At 41.0% G+C, this 21177-nt stretch overlaps 1 protein-coding gene across 1 annotated transcript in view; it reads right to left on the reverse strand.

Annotated features, from left to right (window-relative positions):
• Positions 1-21177, reverse strand: part of LOC127630582 (pappalysin-1-like) — a 130376-nt gene that overhangs the window by 70052 nt on the left and 39147 nt on the right. Inside the window, exon 8 of the mRNA XM_052108205.1 lies at positions 8792-8920. Within this exon, the coding sequence (XP_051964165.1) occupies positions 8792-8920 (129 nt within the window). The remainder of the gene's footprint in view (positions 1-8791; positions 8921-21177) is intronic.

The raw sequence follows: 21177 nt of genomic DNA on the forward strand, positions 1-21177 counted from the left end.
TTATATTGAGTCAGTATTATGTCACACAAATAAGGTAATTGTCAGTCAGCAATGCAAGTCACAATGCAAACAATGTTAGAATATAAGAAATAAAAAAACATTGATTCAACATCAATAGTCAATATATATATATATATATATATATATATATATATATATATATATATATATATATATATATATATATATAATATTCATATTATACTATTTATAATATTCATATATATACCAGTATCTGTATTGGGACATCCCTACTTAATATCTTATGCAATTTTTTGTTTGTGTGCAATTTTTCAGGTAAATATACTTCATTTAAAGGATGTTTCACATTGCATGGAAACTAAACACACTGACAAATATTTTCTATAGCTAAACTAATAAATCACATAATATGTACCCTTTTCTATCAATTTTAATACATTTTATTTATGTAACCAGGTCAAATGTTACCAAACACAGTACTGTACTAGTTAACCAATACTCTGGGATAAGAGAAGTTACACTATGGACTGTTTCAGGGTTTTCTCACTCATTGACGTAATAATGCACTAGCCCTTTAAGAAACGCGATGTGTGACATTCTAGAAGTGTCGGAAAAGTTGCCTGTGAACAGCGCGTGAACACAACGTGATTGAAGTGCTGCTCATGCGGTGGAGTGTCGAGACCATTAGACTCCGTGTTACTGTTAAAATAACGGGAAATATGCACATATAGTGACTTGGAAGTCTCTCTTAGTGTGTCGTGAGGGTTGTGTATTGTGCAGAGGGAACTTTTAACTTCTTTCGAGACGCATGTGGAGAAATCTGATCGACACTAGATCTCGAAGCGTAAGTGTTTTAATAATCACTAATGTCAGTTTATCATTAAGATTATTTTGTTGTGTATAATGTGATTTGAATATTAAGTGATTGCTGATCATTTTGGTTGATTAAAGAGGGAGAGAAGTACTCTGAAGGCCTTTTGAGTGTTTCCAGGCCGAGTGTGAAGCAGTAAGGTGAGTGTTGTAACTAATCAATACTAAAAAAGTGTTTATTGCTTATATGTGTGTTCAATCAGTAGATTGTTACAGTTGTTCTGGTGTCATGTGTTCCAAATGTTAAGGAATAGTGTTGTATTTTGTCTGTTACTGTTAACAGAAGGGAAATGGGGTTCATCATTTGCTGTGGAAGTGTGTACATGCTATAGAGGGTGGTGATGAACAGTAAGTTTGAGTTATTTGATTATTCTTTTGAAGTGTATGAATGTTAATTCACTGTGATTGAGTGAATATTAGTCGATGTAATGCTTGGAATGTATCAATGTTACTGGGAAATGTGACTTCTAATTTTATTTGTATGCATGTTTTATGTAACATAAGCAGCTTTATTTGATCTTGTAATAATCTGTGTATTTGTTTTCCAGAATGAGATCCACTATCGTTGTCTATGTTAGTTAGATTCCTGTAATTGATTTGTTAACGTGGAGACTGAGAACAGAAAGGCAAGAGAGACTCAGTTTGATAATAAGAAAAACACCTTGATTTATGTCACTCAATTTAGCAAGCTTTTCTGTCTAACATTCTAAATTTGCATAGTTAACGCTGCGCTGTTCCAAGTGCAGTCTGGAATAAACGACCCCTTGAATAATTTATGTTCCTGTGTCCAGTGCTGTCATTAACACTCACACCGGGTCACAGAAAAATTTGGTACCAGAAGTGGGGTTCCATTGCTAGTTTAGATAGGATAGCACTAAAACATAGACAACGGTAGTGGGGAAACGGGTCGCGTGCCGGGGCCAAGGAGGTCGACGACGTGAGGTGTGACGTGCCTCGAGGGCCTGCGGAGAAGCAAGGGACCAGCTATGGGAACGCAGGAGGGTGCCTAATCGTCGGCAAGGAATCGGCCTTTCAGGTTGGCCGGCATTGATTGTGACTGTTTCTGACTCGGTGCCATTCGAAATAAGGACATTGCAAGAGCATGGATCAGGACGACGATGTGCCAGCTGCTCGGGCTGGAGCTAGCCGTGATGTGGACAATGCTGGGACTGTAGGTCATGATGATGAGGGTAATCCTGTAGCTGAACTGCAATCAGAAATTCTGGAGTTAGGTCGAAGACACGACCAAGTAATGTCAGCCCTGGCTAATATGAATAATGCTACTAGATCGTATGTTTATATTCCTAGAGAACGGCAAATTGTGCCGTTCAGTGGTGATCATGTTAAAGATGGTCAATCTGTAGATGAGTTCATTGACGAGGTTGAACGTGTAATTCGGGTAAGGGGGTTGAACACTGATGACCAATTGGATTTCATACTTTCCCATTTAAGAGGTTCAGCCTTAGACGAAGTCAAACTGTGTATGGGGGGGGGAAATAAACAACCCAGTGATCTGTTTTCATATTTGAGGGGGGCCTTTAGGGAGAAACGCACTACCCCACAGTTGTTGCATGCTTTCTATGCACGTAGACAGTTAGAGGGGGAAGACCTCTGTGACTTTTCTCATGCTCTCTCCCAACTTCTTAATTTTGCTCTCCAGCAGTCTTATAACGCTGTGTCTGACCCCCAGCTCACATTAAGAGATCAGTTCATCGAAGGCATAAGGGATGCAACCCTGCGTAGAGAGCTGCGCAAGCTTGTCAGAGAAAAGCCTCAGTCTACCCTGTTTAACGTCCGTGAAGAGGCCATGATATGGGCTGTGGAGGACAGACCCCGTGGAGCTAATGTGGCCAGGAGTCGAAACATCGTGAGTACATGTTCGGAAGGGATGTCAGAACTTTCAAATCCGGTCAGTACTACACAAAGTGACATGGTTGTGGCTCTGCAGGAGGTAGTAAAGATCATCACTCAGCAGGGTAAAGCTATTGGAGAACTCACTAATGCGGTCCGTGAACTCACCGTACAGAAGGTTGGTTCACGTGGCAACCAGATTGGAAATCCCAAAGTCAAGCCCAAGTATGCAGATGATGGTCAACCCATCTGTCTGAGATGTGAGGGAGTGGGACATATAGCTAGACATTGTCCTGTACCTCGTGGTTTCAAAGGCCAGCCTACTGCCACCCAAAGCTCTACGGTACAGGGAAACGGGGTCTCTCCATTGCTGTGAGCCGAGCAATGCGAGGAAAACCAGAAGGCTCGGGAGGCAGTACATTAACAAAAGAACGGTTCTTGGAGCGTGCCGTGGGAAGGTGCCCTGAAGTTGATATTTGCATTGGTGGTGTCCCGGTGAGATGTCTGCTAGACACAGGAAGTAATGTGAGTACCCTAACGGAAAGCTTCTTCAGAGAAAACCTACATGGGGAGGATGGGGACCTTCATTGCACCTCTAAGTGGCTAAGAATAACTGCAGCGAACAAGTTACTCCTGCCGTACCTGGGATATGTTGAATTGGACATCCAAGTGATGGGGCTAACGATACCGGAGTGTGGTTTTCTTACAGTCCGAGATGTGGCTGCTGCAGAGCCGGATCCCACTCCACCCGGTATCATAGGCATGAATATCACCCAGAGATGCAGAGAGTCAGCACTGACGGAGTTTGACACCACATTAGGAGGAAAGTTGGACTCTGTTTGGCGAGAAGCCTTCACCCGTGTACAGGAAGATGAACTAGGGAAGACAAGGTCAACAGCCAGAGTTAGTTGTCAGGGCAAAACCCATATTCCAGCCTCCTCTGTAGCCACCGTTTATGCCAGATTAAATAAGAGAGCCCCTGATGCCAATGCTTGGCTATTGCTGGAACCAGGAAGCACCCCATTACCAGGCAGGTTGATTCCCATGCCCACCTTAGTGTCGTCAAGAAGTCGAGTGTTCCCAGTTCAAGTGGTCAACTTCTCCCAAGAAGATGTCTGGCTGCCACCTAAAGTTCCGCTTGGAGTACTTACCCACTGTCAGTGTGTTGAGAGTGAAGCTTGTCAGGTGGGATTCCAGCGTATCTCTGCTGATCACGAAGAAGTGAGAGTCGATCAGAAGGATAAACCAGAGTCTGGTACTGACCCAAGTAATCTGTTGGGTAGACTGCATATAGGAGGTACACCGGAACAGCAAGAAAGGCTTGGAGTGCTACTTTTGAAGTATGCAGATGTGTTTGCAGATTGTGATGAAGACCTGGGATATACAGATCGGGTGAAACATGAGATCCACTTGACGGATGAGACTCCCGTTGCTCAGCCATATCGCAGAATACCGCCAACTCAATTTGACGAGGTCAAGGAGCATATCTCTGGTTTACTCAGGAAGGGTGTCATCCAGGAAAGCTCTAGTCCCTACGCTTCACCCATCGTTCTGGTACGCAAGTCTGATGGAAGTCTGAGGCTGTGCGTGGATTATAGGAGACTAAACTCGAAGACTAAACGTGATGCTTTTCCACTGCGCATTGACGAGAGCTTGGATGCGTTGGGCGGAGCACAAGTTTTCTCAACAATAGACCTTGCCAGCGGTTATCATCAAGTGGCGGTCCATGAAAAGGATAGACCATAGACGGCATTTATCACACCGCCTTTCGGGTTGTGTAATGCACCCGCAACCTTCCAGAGGCTCATGCAGGCCGTCATGAGTGACTTGGTGTTTCAGATTGTGCTCGTCTACTTGGATGACTTGTTGGTGTACTCGTCCACCTTTCACACACACCTGGTGAGGCTGGAAACTGTGTTGAGAAGGTTAAGGGAAACTGGACTGAAGATAAAGATAGAGAAGTGTCATTTCCTACAGCCCGAAGTGAGATTCCTGGGCCATCAAGTCTCACACCAAGGCGTGAGCACAGATCCCGATAAGATAAGCGCAGTCCGGGAGTGGCCAGTCCCCGGTACTCTCAAGGAACTCCGATCGTTCTTGGGGTTCTGTAGCTATTACCTGAGATTCATCAAATGTTTCTCCCAGATAGCTGGACCGTTGCACGATGTGGTGAACGTGTGCCTTAAAGAGACAAGCCATGTAAAGGCAGTTCAGCGGTATAAGAGCGTTTGGACTCCTCAGTGTCAAGCGGCATTCGAGCATCTTAAGGACCGACTTACCAGGGCAACCACGCTCGGTTATGCTGATTTCATGCCTCCCTTTGTGATTGAGACTGATGCGAGCAACCTGGGACTGGGAGCGGTCTTGTACCAGCAGCAAGAGGGCAAGAAGGTTGTAGTGGCTTATGCCAGTAGGAGGTTAAGGGGGGCTGAGAAAAATGACCGAAACTACAGCAGCATGAAGCTAGAACTGTTAGCACTAAAGTGGGCAGTCACTGAAAAGTTCGAAGTTATCTGCTGGGGTCCAAATTCACAATCATAACAGACAACAACCCCTCTGCCACCTCGCAACTGCCAAATTAGGGGCCTGTGAACAACGTTGGGCTGCTCAGCTCGCTGTGTTTGATTTTGAAGTCAAGTACCGCCCGGACGGTGTAATACTGCAGCTGATGCTCTTTCGAGGAGACCAGGACTCGACGAACCAGACTCTGCAAGCGAAGACGCAGAGTATGATGGCTGTGTGGCAATCTGTAACTCGCTCAGGACAGGAACAGCTCTGGGACCAGACCTGTTAGCAGCAGGAGTTGAGTGCAGCAAAGTCAGGCAGTTACAGGCAACCTTGGCAATAGAAGAGGATTTTGAGTGTGAGAATACCCCCACCTTGCCCGGGTATTCAAAGTCAGAGTTTCGTCAGTTCCAGGAGTCTGATCCAACGCTCTGTGTGTTCAAGGAGTTCTGGAACAGGCAAAGGAAACCTACCAAACAAGAGAGGATAGGCGTGCCCAAAGCGGTTCGATCTCTGTTGAAGCAGTGGCCAAAGATAAAAGAAAAGGATGGTCTGTTATACCGTGTGATAAATGATGTCCACATTGGAGAATGTCATCAGTTGTTGTTACCTACCTGTTTGACAGATCAAGTCTTAAAGAATGTCCACGATCAGATGGGTCATCAGGGTATAGAGAGGACTTTAGGCCTGTTGAGACAGAGATGTTTCTGGGGAGGAATGTATGAGGATGTGGAGCGGTGGATAAAGCGATGTCAGCGTTGCGTGTTAGCAAAGATGCCGCAACCAAAAGTCAAGGCACCCTGGGTTTCATTCTTGGCCACACATCCATTGGAGGTTGTAGCAGTAGACTTTACAATTCTCGAACCAGCCACAGATGGGCGAGAAAATGTTCTAGTAGTGACGGATGTATTCACAAAGTTCAGTCAAGCATTTCCCACCCGTGATCAGAAGGCTGAGACCACTGCCAAGATCCTCCTCAGAGAATGGTTCCTGAAATATGGAGTGCCACAACGCTTGCACTCTGATCAGGGCCGGAATTTTGAAAGTGCTGTGATTGCGGAGCTCTGCAAGTTGTATGGAGTCAAGAAAATGCGCACGACACCGCATCACCCCCAGGGCAATCCTCAATGTGAGAGGTTCAGTAGAACCCTTCATGACCTCTTGAAGTCCCTTCCACCTGAAAGGAAGCGCAGGTGGCCTGAACACTTGTCAGAGCTTGTCTATGCATATAATGTGACGCCACACTCATCCACAGGGTACTCGCCATACTATCTGTTGTTTGGGATCCAGCCGCATCTACCAGTTGATGCTCTGTTGGGCCAGGAGCCTGTAACCGATGACAAACCTGACTGGTTAAAAGTACACCAGGAACGCCTCCGAGATGCCCATGTTCGAGCAAAGGAATATGCGGAAAGGAAGGCTGTGGAAAGAGCAGCGCGGCATGAGGGGAAGGTATTTTGCCCTTCTGTAGAGATTGGACAACATGTGTACCTACGACACCGACCACTAGGAAGAAACAAGATTCAGGATGCATGGTGTTAGAGGTTCAAGGGACGACCTACACCGTGGAGCCTGTCGAAGGAGGTACGGTGAAGAGGGTGCACAGATCCAACCTCAGACCCTGCAATAATCCAGCCCCAGTGCCCATGCCAAGGCGTCAGCAAACTTCTGTGGAGGAGGTACCTACCCCAGATTCTGAGTCAGAGATGACCTCATGGGAGGCTGAGTGTGTTCTAGTGGAGGAAGTTCCATGTCTCAAGGAGAAACTGACAGTAGCACCAGCATCTGAGCGTCAAAAACAGCCAGTTCCTGGACACAGAGACTGTTTCAAGGATCAGACAGAGGAATCTGATAGGAGGGGTTATTGCTCAGAACCGGAGTGCAACGAGACCCCTGATGATACCCTGGGAGGGACACCAGTATTTCTGGAGCCAGAAACAGAAAGTGTCCACTTACCTGCTAAGAATCCAGCGATGAAACCGGTGCCTACACCTAGAAAGAAAAGGGAAGAGTGTGTTAAGCCAGAAGTGCCTTGTCCTGCCGTGCGTAAAACACAAAGGACAACTGCAGGAGTGCATGGTAACCCAAACCGATTGCCCAAGTCGACGTGCAATGCAGTGTCTTTTAGTCCTGATGTGCTCTCCCAGGTGCTAGCTGGAATGGTCCTCTATACCACAGGGAAGCTTCAAGGGGTACAAGATGATTAGAAGTTGGTAGTCACCGAGGACGTCGACTATCAGCAGGGGAGAGTGTAACCAGGTCAAATGTTACCAAACACAGTACTGTACTAGTTAACCAATACTCTGGGATAAGAGAAGTTACACTATGGACTGTTTCAGGGTTTTCTCACTCATTGACGTAATAATGCACTAGCCCTTTAAGAAACGCGATGTGTGACATTCTAGAAGTGTCGGAAAAGTTGCCTGTGAACAGCGCGTGAACACAAGCGTGATTGAAGTGCTGCTCATGCGGTGGAGTGTCGAGACCATTAGACTCCGTGTTACTGTTAAAATAACGGGAAATATGCACATATAGTGACTTGGAAGTCTCTCTTAGTGTGTCGTGAGGGTTGTGTATTGTGCAGAGGGAACTTTTAACTTCTTTCGAGACGCATGTGGAGAAATCTGATCGACACTAGATCTCGAAGCGTAAGTGTTTTAATAATCACTAATGTCAGTTTATCATTAAGATTATTTTGTTGTGTATAATGTGATTTGAATATTAAGTGATTGCTGATCATTTTGGTTGATTAAAGAGGGGAGAGAAGTACTCTGAAGGCCTTTTGAGTGTTTCCTGGCCGAGTGTGAAGCAGTAAGGTGAGTGTTGTAACTAATCAATACTAAAAAAAGTGTTTATTGCTTATATGTGTGTTCAATCAGTAGATTGTTACAGTTGTTCTGGTGTCATGTGTTCCAAATGTTAAGGAATAGTGTTGTATTTTGTCTGTTACTGTTAACAGAAGGGAAATGGGGTTCATCATTTGCTGTGGAAGTGTGTACATGCTATAGAGGGTGGTGATGAACAGTAAGTTTGAGTTATTTGATTATTCTTTTGAAGTGTATGAATGTTAATTCACTGTGATTGAGTGAATATTAGTCGATGTAATGCTTGGAATGTATCAATGTTACTGGGAAATGTGACTTCTAATTTTATTTGTATGCATGTTTTATGTAACATAAGCAGCTTTATTTGATCTTGTAATAATCTGTGTATTTGTTTTCCAGAATGAGATCCACTATCGTTGTCTATGTTAGTTAGATTCCTGTAATTGATTTGTTAATGTGGTGACTGAGAACAGAAAGGCAAGAGAGACTCAGTTTGATAATAAGAAAAACACCTTGATTTATGTCACTCAATTTAGCAAGCTTTTCTGTCTAACATTCTAAATTTGCATAGTTAACGCTGCGCTGTTCCAAGTGCAGTCTGGAATAAACGACCCCTTGAATAATTTATGTTCCTGTGTCCAGTGCTGTCATTAACACTCACACTGGGTCACATTTATACCTTAAAATTGACACACACACAAAAAAACTTTGAACATTAGTTAGTATGGTTTGAATCATATGTGAGTAAGATCTCTTACTTTTGAATGAGTCCATCCCCACAGTAGGGTGAGCCCAGCTGGTGAGAGAGAGGAGGAGATGGTTCACTCTCCGCTGTTCTAGACACTGTCAGCACATGGTAGGTGTAAGTCTCATCAGACTCTAAGTCCCTAAAACACACAAATAACCAGCAAATAAGATGAGTTCACCTCTTAAAGCTGGAGTGATAAATTTCAGTCAACAAACCTTTTGCTTCTGCGTTTCAAAAGTGTTCTGTACATGTACATACAGTACATATGCATTTTTTGTGTTTTTCTAACCTTTCAAAGAAATTGTTATCTGCTAATCTCTTTATACCAACATTGCATTTGTTTGTTGATAGCTGTATGCTGTGTATAAATGTTTATGTCTGAAGCAAGAAAAATTAAGCTATGCTGAAATGTTATAGCATAGTTTAAGTGTTTGCCTTTAAACAGGGTGATAACCACTCACTGCCTTTCATTTTAGGGGATTTCATACAAAGCAAAATGTTTTTTCATCCTCAAGCATTAACAATTAGATGCTAAGAAAGGATGGCTATAGTAATGTGACCCCAGAGTACAAAGTGTGCTGTACACACAGCACTCATCATGACTGTAATACAACCCTTCAGGTACATAAAAGTGCAAGACTCAGCTGAAATTCTGAAAAGTAAAGCTCTAGTCATTCTCTATGCTGGGATCAGCACAAGACGGTACCTCTAAGCATAACACACTTGGGCATTATAATAATGCAGTATAGTATCTGCCATAAAGACCACCCGAATAATGCAAGAAACCCCCCAGAAAATGCATTTCCTCTCTTATACTATTTCAATGAATTGACAAAAAATGAGAGATGGAGAAAAGAGAATATGGAAATACAGGAACAATTGGGGAGGCAGGTGGGTGGTGCAGCGCTTTTCTCTCTGGCGATACACCCATCTGTCTGTGTTACTAGTCGCTAAAAGGAATAGTTCCCCCCCCCCAAAATTATATTCAGTCATCATTTGCTTACCCTCATGTTGTTCTAAACAAGTATAATTTCAGTATAACTGAAGACTGTGCTGGTCACTGTTTCAACTGCAATTATAATGAATGGGGACTGAGGCTTTTAACCTTCCAATAATATGCAAAAGCATCATAAAAGCGGTCCATATGACTTGTACGCTACATCACAAATCATCTGAAGTTCTGCGTAAACTTTGTGTGAGAAACCGACTGAAATGTAAATAATTATTCACTGGTAATCTTCCCCTCCAGTAAGCTTCCAACTTAATAACCACTGCAACCGGATCATTGATTCAGTGAGTTGAACTCAAGAACCAGTCTGATTCATAAATAAATAATCTATACCAATTTGGTGAACTAGATCATCCAATTCCAAAGATCTGACTCAAAAGAATGCTTTGTACATGAATTGGATATGGACATGAACCCTCTCCTGAGAGGCAGGCCAGATATCAAGATTTTTAGTGAATAATGACTTAAATTGCAGTCTGTTCCTTACAAAAAGTTACCTTTTGGCTTCAAAAGTTTTGGAATAAAGCACACTAGTTGTATGGGCCACATTTATGATACTTTAATGGCTTGTTTTGTCCATTTTTAAGCTTAATAGCTTCAGTCCGCATGAAATATAACAGCATGGAAAAGAATGACCAGGGTCTCATTTCCCAACAGTGATTGCTATTAGAGTTTAAGAGAGTTTTCTATGAGCAATTTAATGAACATTTGTTATTTTTTTATGTGCGTTTCCCAAAGCTGCACTTAACACAAACGTGGGAGGATGCAGTTTAAGTGCTACTTAAGAGATTCACTGTCCATATATGTTAAGTGCTGAATTGTTACAGTGTAGTGTCACTTGTCATTGTACCTTCATTGTGAGTAACTTTAGAAAGACTTATTTACCTCGTTGGGAAAATGTTTACATTTATTTTCTTAAATATTCAACCTAATTAACTGCTTAGGCCAATTAAATATAGTTGTGATTATTCTGTGTAGAACGATCTATTACCTTTAAACAATCACCCCTTTGTTCATTAGATGTGCCTCTGCAATGTTTTGTTTTCACAAATTTGGTGAGTCGAGGTGCAATTGCTTCCAGGGTCAGTAAAGACATGTTAATGGACTGCTGTAAGCCACTGAGGCCCTGTGAATGATCCTGCCAATGATCAAGCACATATAGAATATAACAACGTTCACCATATGTCAGCTAAATGCAGAGTATAGAAAGAAGAATCTGCACTTTAGGAACATTCACCAATCACATTGTGGTGTGGCAAGAGCATCTTTGGGTTTCAGAGAGGAAGAGACAAGGATGATGAATCAAGACATGTGTAATATAGCATATGGCCAGTTTGTTGTTACAATTTTTGATACCAATTACATGGCTGTCCACACAATTTTGTGCAATTTAATTCTTTACTAGTTAATTTACCTATTTGTTAATTTATCTGTTTTATGCATTATTATTTAAAAAAAAAATAATATATATATATATATATATATATATATAATGTTAATATACAAATAATCCTTAAAAGTAGCTGCTATTTAATTCTCATCGTATGCTGCACAAAGTGTAATTATTGTAAAAATAACTGTATTAAATTGTGTTCATAAAAAGTGCATTTAGTGTAATTTTGCAATTGTCCTGCAGGTGTCTGCATACAGTATGTCTGAAGCAAGAACGTCATACTGGTTTGGAATGACATAAGTCATGTGTAAATGATGAAAGAATTAAAATTTTTGCATGAACTATTCTTCGACTTCGATTTATGAACCCAGCTACTTATTAGGCTTGGGTTAATGAAAACATTTGAATCAGAATGCAGATCAACCCTCAAATCTCTGGCTGCACATACTGTATGCTTCTCAGATCCTTTGCATGGTTTTAAATTTCTGCCTGAAGAAATACAAACTCGGAGAGACCGTGCAGTGTGCGGAAAGCCTCACAGCTGGTTCAGGTACATTCAACTCAATCAGCTACACCACGAGGCTCTGAAACGCCCCAAGCTCCTCCAGCTGCGGACTTCCCAAACAGTCAAATATGGGTCAGAGAGCCTCAGTGGTGTGAGAACTGCAGAGTGCCAGAGGACACTTTGCTAGAACTGCACACGCAGTCTGAGCCAACCCCAAAGGCTGGAGCTGGAAGATGCTGGCCCGCGATGTGGTCTTGCGGCTGTGTTTTTCTAAGACATGTTTGTTGTGGAGAAGCAGAGCAAAGCTAAAAGAGTATTGCTGCTATCCTTAACAGCCACAGTGACTCCTGAGGTAGACTGTTGGCTCAAGTTACACAGAAAGGAAAGAATATTTTGCGAGTAACTATCAATTTAGCTATCAATGTCTTGTGGCTACTTTACCAATTTGTGGTGTGGCTGTTTGTTTGTGAAATCTTAATCATTTATTTGAGCAACTGGAGCTTCGTGCATGACTGAAAACATTCAAAAGAGATCATTCTTAAAAATATATGCCAAGATACAAAGTTTTTGACCAGCAAAAAATAAATAAAAGATTGAAGAGAAAGAAAACAAGCATGTATGGTAGGTCTATATACAATATAATGCAGGAAAAGACATTCTATAGGATCAAAAGGAAAGTGGATACCATACTTGACTATTTGTAAGGGCCCATGTTTCTTTATTGGTGCATGGCAATCTGATAGTTGCAGCACATGACATTCACTCAAATCCTGGTATTTATTGGTCAAAAGTGCATTACTTAATAGGACCATGGATAAATGCTCTTCAATTCGTTACAAAGAGTAATTTATAATATTTTCAAAATTCTTCCATTTGAGAGATCCTGTGCTTCATTAAAAGGACACATAAGTACCTTTAGATATACAGTATTTGGTCACCTTCTTTCTATTTTTCGGAAACAACTATAGAACTTAATTGGAAAGTGCAATAATTTGGTGCAATAGAAGAAACTGCCTTATACAGTGTGCACACTTCAAGGTTCATTTGTTTGGTTTGATTTGGTCTTTGTTCAGTTTAGTCTGACAAACTTCTCTTAATCTATGTAACTAGTTACTACAATTAATACTAAAACTATTAAACATTCAATCGAAAACAGAACAACATTTCTTAGTCAAATATGTATATAAATTCTGAGAAAACCTGGAGCTATTATGAAGAGAAAGAAAGGGGATTGCATGCCTTATACTTTGCAGTCTGTCAGATGACCTTCCTGTGTTTGGGTTTTGGGACGATAACAATATTTTTCAAGCCTCTGTTAAGGAATTTGTGGTAGCTCATGACATCATTGCTTTTCCTGTGCGGGATACCCCACAGTCGTGTGGGAAAATACTACAGCTTCAAACCCTGTACTCTTCTCCCATGAAGGCAATCGTGTGGGAGCGTGCCACAGTGACAGTGTTCAGGAAAATAATAACAATAAACTTTATTTTTATATAGCGCCTTTAAAAGTAGCTACTCAAGGTGCTTTACACAATAAAACACAAGCATATAATAATACAAATCATAAAAACAAATTTAGTAAATAGACATGCATATCAAATCACACACAATAATAAATCAGAATACAAAAATAAAAGAGTCAAGTAAAAGCTATCCTGAAAAAATCTGTTTTAAGAAAATATTTAAAAATGCCTAAAGACTGTGCTTCTCTTATATCATCTGGAAGTGAGTTCCACAATTTAGGAACATAATAAGAGGATAGGAGCGGAGATTACGTTTTGGGGTGTAAAGGGTTAAATGCTCAGGCAAATACTCAGGAGCCAAACCATGCAAAGCTTTATAAGTGAGCATGAGAACTTTAAAATCAACACAAAACTAACAGGGGGTTAGTGCAAGGATTTCAAGACAGGAGTGATGTGATCACTCGTTCTGTCCCTAGTCAGGATTATAGCTGCTGTACTTAGCACATATTGCAATTCTTTAGTGTAAATGTAGAGACCCCAGCAAGGAGTGCATTGCAATAGTCAATGCGTGAAAAAACAAAAGTGTTGATCAGTTTTTCAGCGACAGAGAAAGATAGCATAGGGTGTATTCTTACAATATTTCTGAGATAAAAAATAAATATTTTTTAACAGTATTCTGCACATGTGGATCAAATGTCAAACTCGCATCAAATCTAACTCAAAGATTTTCCAGTTTTCTCTTAAACTCCAAAATTGAGCCATGTAGATAGCAGAGAAACACGAAGGTAACCAGACATTAAAGCAGCCAAAACCTCTGTGTATAAATATGACCAGTTTCACATCCTTTACTCCAGCTTTTTCTGTGCAGCATAACAGGTTATTTATCAGCATGTAAGTTTTTGTTTAAGAGAGCACTGAGTCAGGAGACTCTGTTATGAGTTTCTTTTCATTCTCACATACCCATATAACACTAGCATGTCAGTGCTGCCCTTCCTCTCTCTGTCTGACTGCTTCAGTGAGGTTTACGCAAAATTAAAAACAGATGAGACTACTACCTCAATGGTAACCATCTTTAATGGGCCAATACTGCATGTCCTAATCTGAACTGGGTGTGAATGTTAAAGTTCTCTCTTCTTGCCTCCAGCATTTAGGGTACTTTCCATGAATAGGTTCAAAATAGGGTCTAAAACAAATTTTTCTAACTTTCTTTTTGAGCAAATGAACAGTGAAAAGAGGTGCTTAACCTTCAGAAAATTTTAATTTTCAACCACAGGAGGTTAAACAGAATATTATATGATGCATTTTATTTAACATTTATTTTCTATGAGGTTCGGTGTCTTTGGAGCCCTGTTACCAAAATGTGGGTCGTTGGCAAATAAGGTTGTCCGAGATTATAAAAAAAAAAAATCAAGTTTAAACCATATGTATCAATTCCATAAAAAATTAATATCTGTGTCCATGTTGATTATACATATTTTTTTTTTTTAGCTTTTTCAAAAAAAAAAAAAGAATAAAAAGTGGTGTAAAATATATTCAAATACTTTCCTTGCACCTTGCATTACGCACACAACTAAAGTCATTCATTTAAAAAAAAAGTTCTCAATCATATTTCATGGACTTTTTATACAATTCTTGTGTCACAAATATAAAAGTTCTTTACTCTTTCTTTACCATTTATACCTTTTCTTAAAGATAAAAAAAAAAAAAACTTAAAGCACGGGCAATTGCCATTTTAAAAATAAATTCTTTCACTGCTTATTTTTATACAGTATTTTTTCATTTTTAATATGAAAAGATTACTCCACAATACTTATACCAATATTTCTTTTTTGAAGAATTCCATCTTTTAATGATACTTTTTTATTTTTTTATTGGTGTGATACTTTCACTTAAGCCTACCCCAAAAATATCACAATGTGTTTGAACTCAGAAAGGAAAAGCATGTTTGTCATAGTAGAGGTGTATTCAAGTGTATTTTGGATGAAATTGATTTTGTATGTATTTTTGAATAACTGTATTTACAGTTTAAAACCCTGCTTGTCCTATTTTGTTATTTTCTTGATTTAAATATTAAAATAAACAATAAAATACAAAAATAATCGAATTAAAATACATTAAATACAGATAACAGGATTGCAGATGTAACTTAAATTGATGAAATTAGTGGGTGAAATTAGATGATGTGTCTGATGTATTAAAACCACCTACTTTGCATGCTAGTTTAATAGTTTATCTAAAATTTATTATAGTTCTCACTACAAAGAACATTTTCTTTGTGCCTCTAATTATTTAAAAAATAAATGAGACACCAAAAAGGACCCTATTTGTAGAAAGTGCCATAGTAAAGAGAATATCTTCTTTTATTTTTATTTTTTTTGCAAAGTGGTCTCCTCTCCAATGCAGCTCGAATTAAACTATGCAAAAGGGAGCGATCTATAAGTCTGCTTTTCCTGGTACTTGTAATTGAGCCCTATAGAAAAGCACACTCATCTACCTCAGCGATGTCAGACTCTCTGAAGGTACTCCTCTCTTTCAGACCAGATGCTGAGAATAATCTTATTATAGTGTTCTATGTAAACCTTCAAAAGAATTTAAAGAGATGCATCTCATAATGTTAAGCACTCTGTGCAGCTGCTAGCTGCTTGAAGTGTTTAAGAGGAGAATGATGATAAATTATATAAAAACTTAATGACATCAAAGGAGTGGGTAAAATGTTTTTCATTTGAAATCAAAATCAGAGTTCATGTCATCAAGCAAATGACTAAAAACAATAACACAATCCCACTCGTATAATTTACCAAACCACAGATGTTTGGTCAGACCGCAACTCAACCCAAGAGGTCCATCAAGTGGTGCTTGCTACATTTTATGCTGTACGAATTTCGAAAACATACTGCTAGAATACAGAGATCCAACACAATTCCTACATGTTTGCCTTGAAGTAGGTAAAATTCATATTAAGATTACTACAGGAAAATACACTGCAAAAAAGACAAATTTTGAGCTGTAAATTTATGATCTAACACAGGCTAGTAAAGAAATTCTAGTGTACACTGCTTACTGCATACTGTGCAGTATACTGCCAACAAGTTTTGAAAAAAAAAAAAATACTATGTGGCGCAGCCATGGGAGGCTCGAGGTGCGAAGCCATAGAAGGCAGAGTCATGGCAGGCTCACTGGGAAAATGAGTCCAGGATGACTGGAAAACTACCTCTATGGTAGCAAACATGGGAAGAGACACGGGAATGACCTCTGTGGTCGCAGGCATGGGCAGAGGCTCGGGAACAACCTCTGAGGTTGTGAACATGGGTAGTGACTCGGGAACAACCTCCTTGGTAGCAAACATGGGCAGAGACTCGGAAACGACCTCCGAGGTAGCGAACATGGGCAGAGACTCGGAAACAACCTCCATGGTCATGAACACGGGAAGAGACTTGGAAACAATATCCATGGTCGTGAACATGGAAAGAGAATTTTTCTCCTCCTCCTCAGGATGACCGAAGTTGGTAACGCAGTCTCTGGGATGGATGAGGTTTCCAGCTCGTTGGCCGTGGCAGGCGTGGGCATTGGCTCGCTGGCCGTGGCAGGCTTGGGCAATGGCTCGTTGGCTGTGGCAGGCATGGGCGCTGGCTCGTTGCCGTGGCAGGTGTGGGCGCTGGCTCGTTGGCCATAGCAGGCATGGGCACTGACAATTTCTGAGGAAAATTGTTGCACCAACATCAGTGGCAGATCATTCAACTTGGAGACAGGGGCAGTGGAAGGCTTTGAGACAGGGGCCATGGTAGGCTTGGAGCAAGGAGTCGCGGAAGGCTTGGCTGTGACATGGCGTGGAGCAAACTCAGACTTGGCTGTGACATGGCATGGAGCAGACTCAGACTTGACTGTGATATGGCGTGGAGCAGATTGTGGCCTGGTTGTGACATGGTGTTGAGCAGAATCAGACTTGACTGTGATATGGCGTGGATCAGACTGTGGTGTGGTTGTGACATGGTGTGGAGCAGACTCAGACTTGACTGTGATATGGCGTGGAGCGGACTCAGACTTGACTGTGATATGGTGTGGAGCGGACTAAGACTTGACTGTGACATGGCGTGGAGCGGACCCAGACTTGACTGTGACATGGTGTGGATCGGACTCAGACTTGACTGTGACATGGCGTGGAGCGGCCTCAGACTTGACTGTGACATGGCAAGGAGCAGACTCAGACTTGACTGTGATATTTCATGGAGCAGACTCAGCCTTGACTGTGATATGGCGTGGAGCGGACTCAGACTTGACTGTGACATGGCGTGGAGCGGACTCAGACTTGACTGTGACATGGCCTGGATCGGACTCAGACTTGACTGTGACATGGCGTGGAGCGGACTCAGACTTGGCTGTGACATGGCGTGGAGCGGACTCAGACTTGGCTGTGACATGGCGTGCAGCGGACTCAGGCATGGAAGGCTTGGAAGCCGGGATCAAGATTGAGAGAGAAGGATCCTCTGAAGCGAGAGTTTCTAATATTAGCTTCACGTATTCCTCCTACATGTAATTTACGGTCTTTGGTAATTCCGTCGACTGGTGAGCTGTGAGTCCGATCCGGTATATGGACTTCAGGGTGGAATCATCAAATTATGTGTGGCTGGCAACGGTGGTGAAAATTTTGAGTATTCCCTTATAGATAAATCTGCTTGGCTCAGTTGGACGAAGTATGCCGCTAGATACATTTGTGAGGTGAGTTGTTCTGTTATGATTCAAAGGAAGTCACAAGAGCAGGATCTAGGTGCGGCTAAAGAAGTTTAATAAAGAAATAAATTAAAAGTACAAAAATAACATGGAATACTCAGGAACAAGGCTGAACTAGAACAAGGAAATAAAACAAGCGAAACATACACAATGGGAACTTGTACATATGAACAGGAGAGAAAAACACAACAACTCACAAAGACTGGTTAGAAATCAGGGCATTATATATACAGGGGTAAATAAGGAAATGAAACACAGGTGAGAACAATAGGGAACAGCTGGCAGAGAATTATGGGAAGTGTAGTCCGGGGGGAAACAGATGACAGGGGCAAAACACAAGGCAAAGCAACAGTGAATCATGACAATTACAGCACATTCCCCTGCCACATTGAAAAGCTCTCATTAGGAAGCCTGCCTCTTTTAGCCAGACGCCACTTTGATTGGGGCTGCTTTTACTGGTCACAATGAGTGATTGCCTACCTCTATTCGAGCCGAATGAGGCCTGCACCTGGAGGATGAAATGGCCATGTAATTTTGCGACACTTTGGAAATGACAAAACATTTTAAGGCCCTTGTTTTACTGGGCGATATGAAAACAATCTGTAGTTAATTGGCACACAGTGATGAAAGATCGGGAGTGCATGGACTCATCAAAGGCCACACACATAGGTGTGATAAAAAGAGACAGTGGACAAAAACAATAATAAAAGGACAAAATAACTGACAAGATCCCTGACTGTAGTAGTATATTTCAACTCAGGTAGCAGTAGCAAACTATAGCAAACTGTATACAGATAATGTGTTCACAGTAAAGACCAGCAAACCAGCTGAGGTTAGTTTAAAATAGGCTTTGTTAACAGTGTTTGTACTGAATGTGACTACTGCAGTTAAATCCTTTTAACTTGCCTCAACACAATGAAATATCAGTGCTCACAAAAACAGAGAATGAGAGCATGGAGTTACTGTAAAATTCCCATAAGGCAGCCTAACTCGAGGAATCGCTTGAGTTGGTATTGAATAATGAATCTCCTGTATTTAGCTTCTAGCAGAAGTGAACATTAGTAACAGTATAATGATGGGCAAGGAGGAGGTTGGAACTGGCTGAACAGTAAACATAAACTTTAATAACATAAATTAACTTAAAACAACATAAACATAAGGACACAGACACACATGCAACGCTGCCACTTTCATCTCTCTCTCTCAAACCAGCATCTCTGGCTGCCCCTTATCTTGCTCTCCCACTGATCAGCTGATTCGGCACCGGCTGTGCTCCATCACGGCCTGGCCATGCCCTTCTCCTTGTCACAAAGTTTATCTGGAATATCTTGTAGTACTACTCAGAACAGCTTTCTCAACAGTACTTTTTGCTGTGTGTTTGAGAATTTCAGATGAGGCGAGTTTTCACTGATCCAAGAACAGCTACATCCCTGGCGATACACTTCCTCACCATCTGGTAAATGCAGCTGTGCAGCATTAATGCATCAAGAAAGCCTTTCCTTTTTAATTAAAAACCACACTATCTATCTATAAGTAGATTCATCTGTTGGCTAATAAATCTCGACACCTAGCTAACACAACTTGGACAGTGATACTACAAACTAAACACAGCTTTAATGTGTGTTTGGATATGTCAGCTAATTAGCACTTCTTAATTCTATAAGAGAAAAATTGCTCATTCTTATGTGAAGAGGAAAAGATCTGATTTTCAACAGAAACACGCATGTCTTTTTCTTAAACGGCTCTGTGCATAGTGATAACGTATGACTGCTGCAGCTATCACTACTGTACGAACGTCAGCCAACTTTTTGGAAACAAGACAAGACATCCTAAACATCCCAGTTTGAGGACAGTGAAGTTCATCGAGTTCACGTTGGGCCCTGTTTCTATCCATTGAGTTGATTTTTTTTGTGAAAGCTAATGTACAGTATTGGCTGCCAGCCAACTTAGGTGTTACCTTGTGCTCTCGGTGGACCCACCATTCAGAAGCTCTGGAAAACAAGCCCAACCCAAATGGCACACAAAAGGAAACATAGACAATGCCTGCTTTCTAAATGTCTAAAGTCTTTATTTATGTATTGTTAAGAAGAGACATATTTTCCAGAAGGAAATAATGGATGCTTAATAGGCCTAAATACAGTATCTCCTTTTTGTCTTTCTTCACTGAGATGTAACAATTATGAAGCTTACAACATAAAGGATCTAATTTCTAAGCCCTTCTTAAAGGGACAGTTCGCATAAAAATGTGAATTATGTCATCTTTTACTCGCCCTCATGTTGTTACAAAGTGATTGTTTTTCTCCACAAAACAAAAAAGGAGATATTAGAGAGAATGTTAGCCTCAGTAAAAATGTACTTTCATTTAGAGCTGTTGAAAAAAAATATATGTGAATGAAAAGACAACATTAAATCATTCTGAAAGCACTGCAGGGTTTATCAAAAGTGACTGATCAAAAAACACACTTTTACAACTCCCTTCCTCTAACGTTTGTCCCGAAGAAAACACAAGCTCTGTTTTTCCAAATGTCAACAATCAAGAGTCAAAAAACTAAGACAACTTTTTTTCCATGCATATGAGATTTGCCGACTTTGGTAGAGAGTCACTGTTGTGTTTTCCATATAGGAGGCTCTCTGTGATTGTGTTTATGTCTGTAGACAACAGGAGCCCATGAAAGACCACATGAGGCTTTAGTTCAAGCATTTGTCAAGGTCAGGCTATAAGGGACATCTTCTATTTCAAACTAAATATGTTTAGATGCTTGGGTTGACAAATGCCTCCTGTTCCTCTGTCTTCAAACCATAGTGGTTATATCCATGAAAACCTCCCGAGCGGCTTCCTGCAGAACCACCATGAGGATTGTAAGGAATTGGACAAAAGAAGTAAAAGGATGCTCTGCAGGATGGCAGGAGGAGACAGACAAGGAAAACTTTGAGGGACCTAGCCACTGTCAATGCCTTTATCGCCAAGAAATTTCCCTAACAACAAGCCAAGGACCTACAGCAAACATCAGTGCTATATCTATCTATCTATCTATCTATCTATCTATCTATCTATCTATCTATCTATCTATCTATCTATCTATCTATCTATCTATCTATCTATCTATCTATCTATCTATCTATCTATCTATCTATCTATCTATCTATCTATCTCATCCAAGAGAGTTTCGGACTCTTCAAAAGCTCTCCCACTGTTTTGTGGGCACTCAGAATTTATGAGTATACCATGAAGTTAAACTGCCTGGTAGCACTTCGGCATGTGTGTCTCATATGACAACAAGCTGGCTGTGAAATTCTT

The sequence above is a fragment of the Xyrauchen texanus genome, chromosome 3, assembly GCF_025860055.1.
Source record: "Xyrauchen texanus isolate HMW12.3.18 chromosome 3, RBS_HiC_50CHRs, whole genome shotgun sequence".
NCBI classification, from domain to species: domain Eukaryota; kingdom Metazoa; phylum Chordata; class Actinopteri; order Cypriniformes; family Catostomidae; genus Xyrauchen; species Xyrauchen texanus.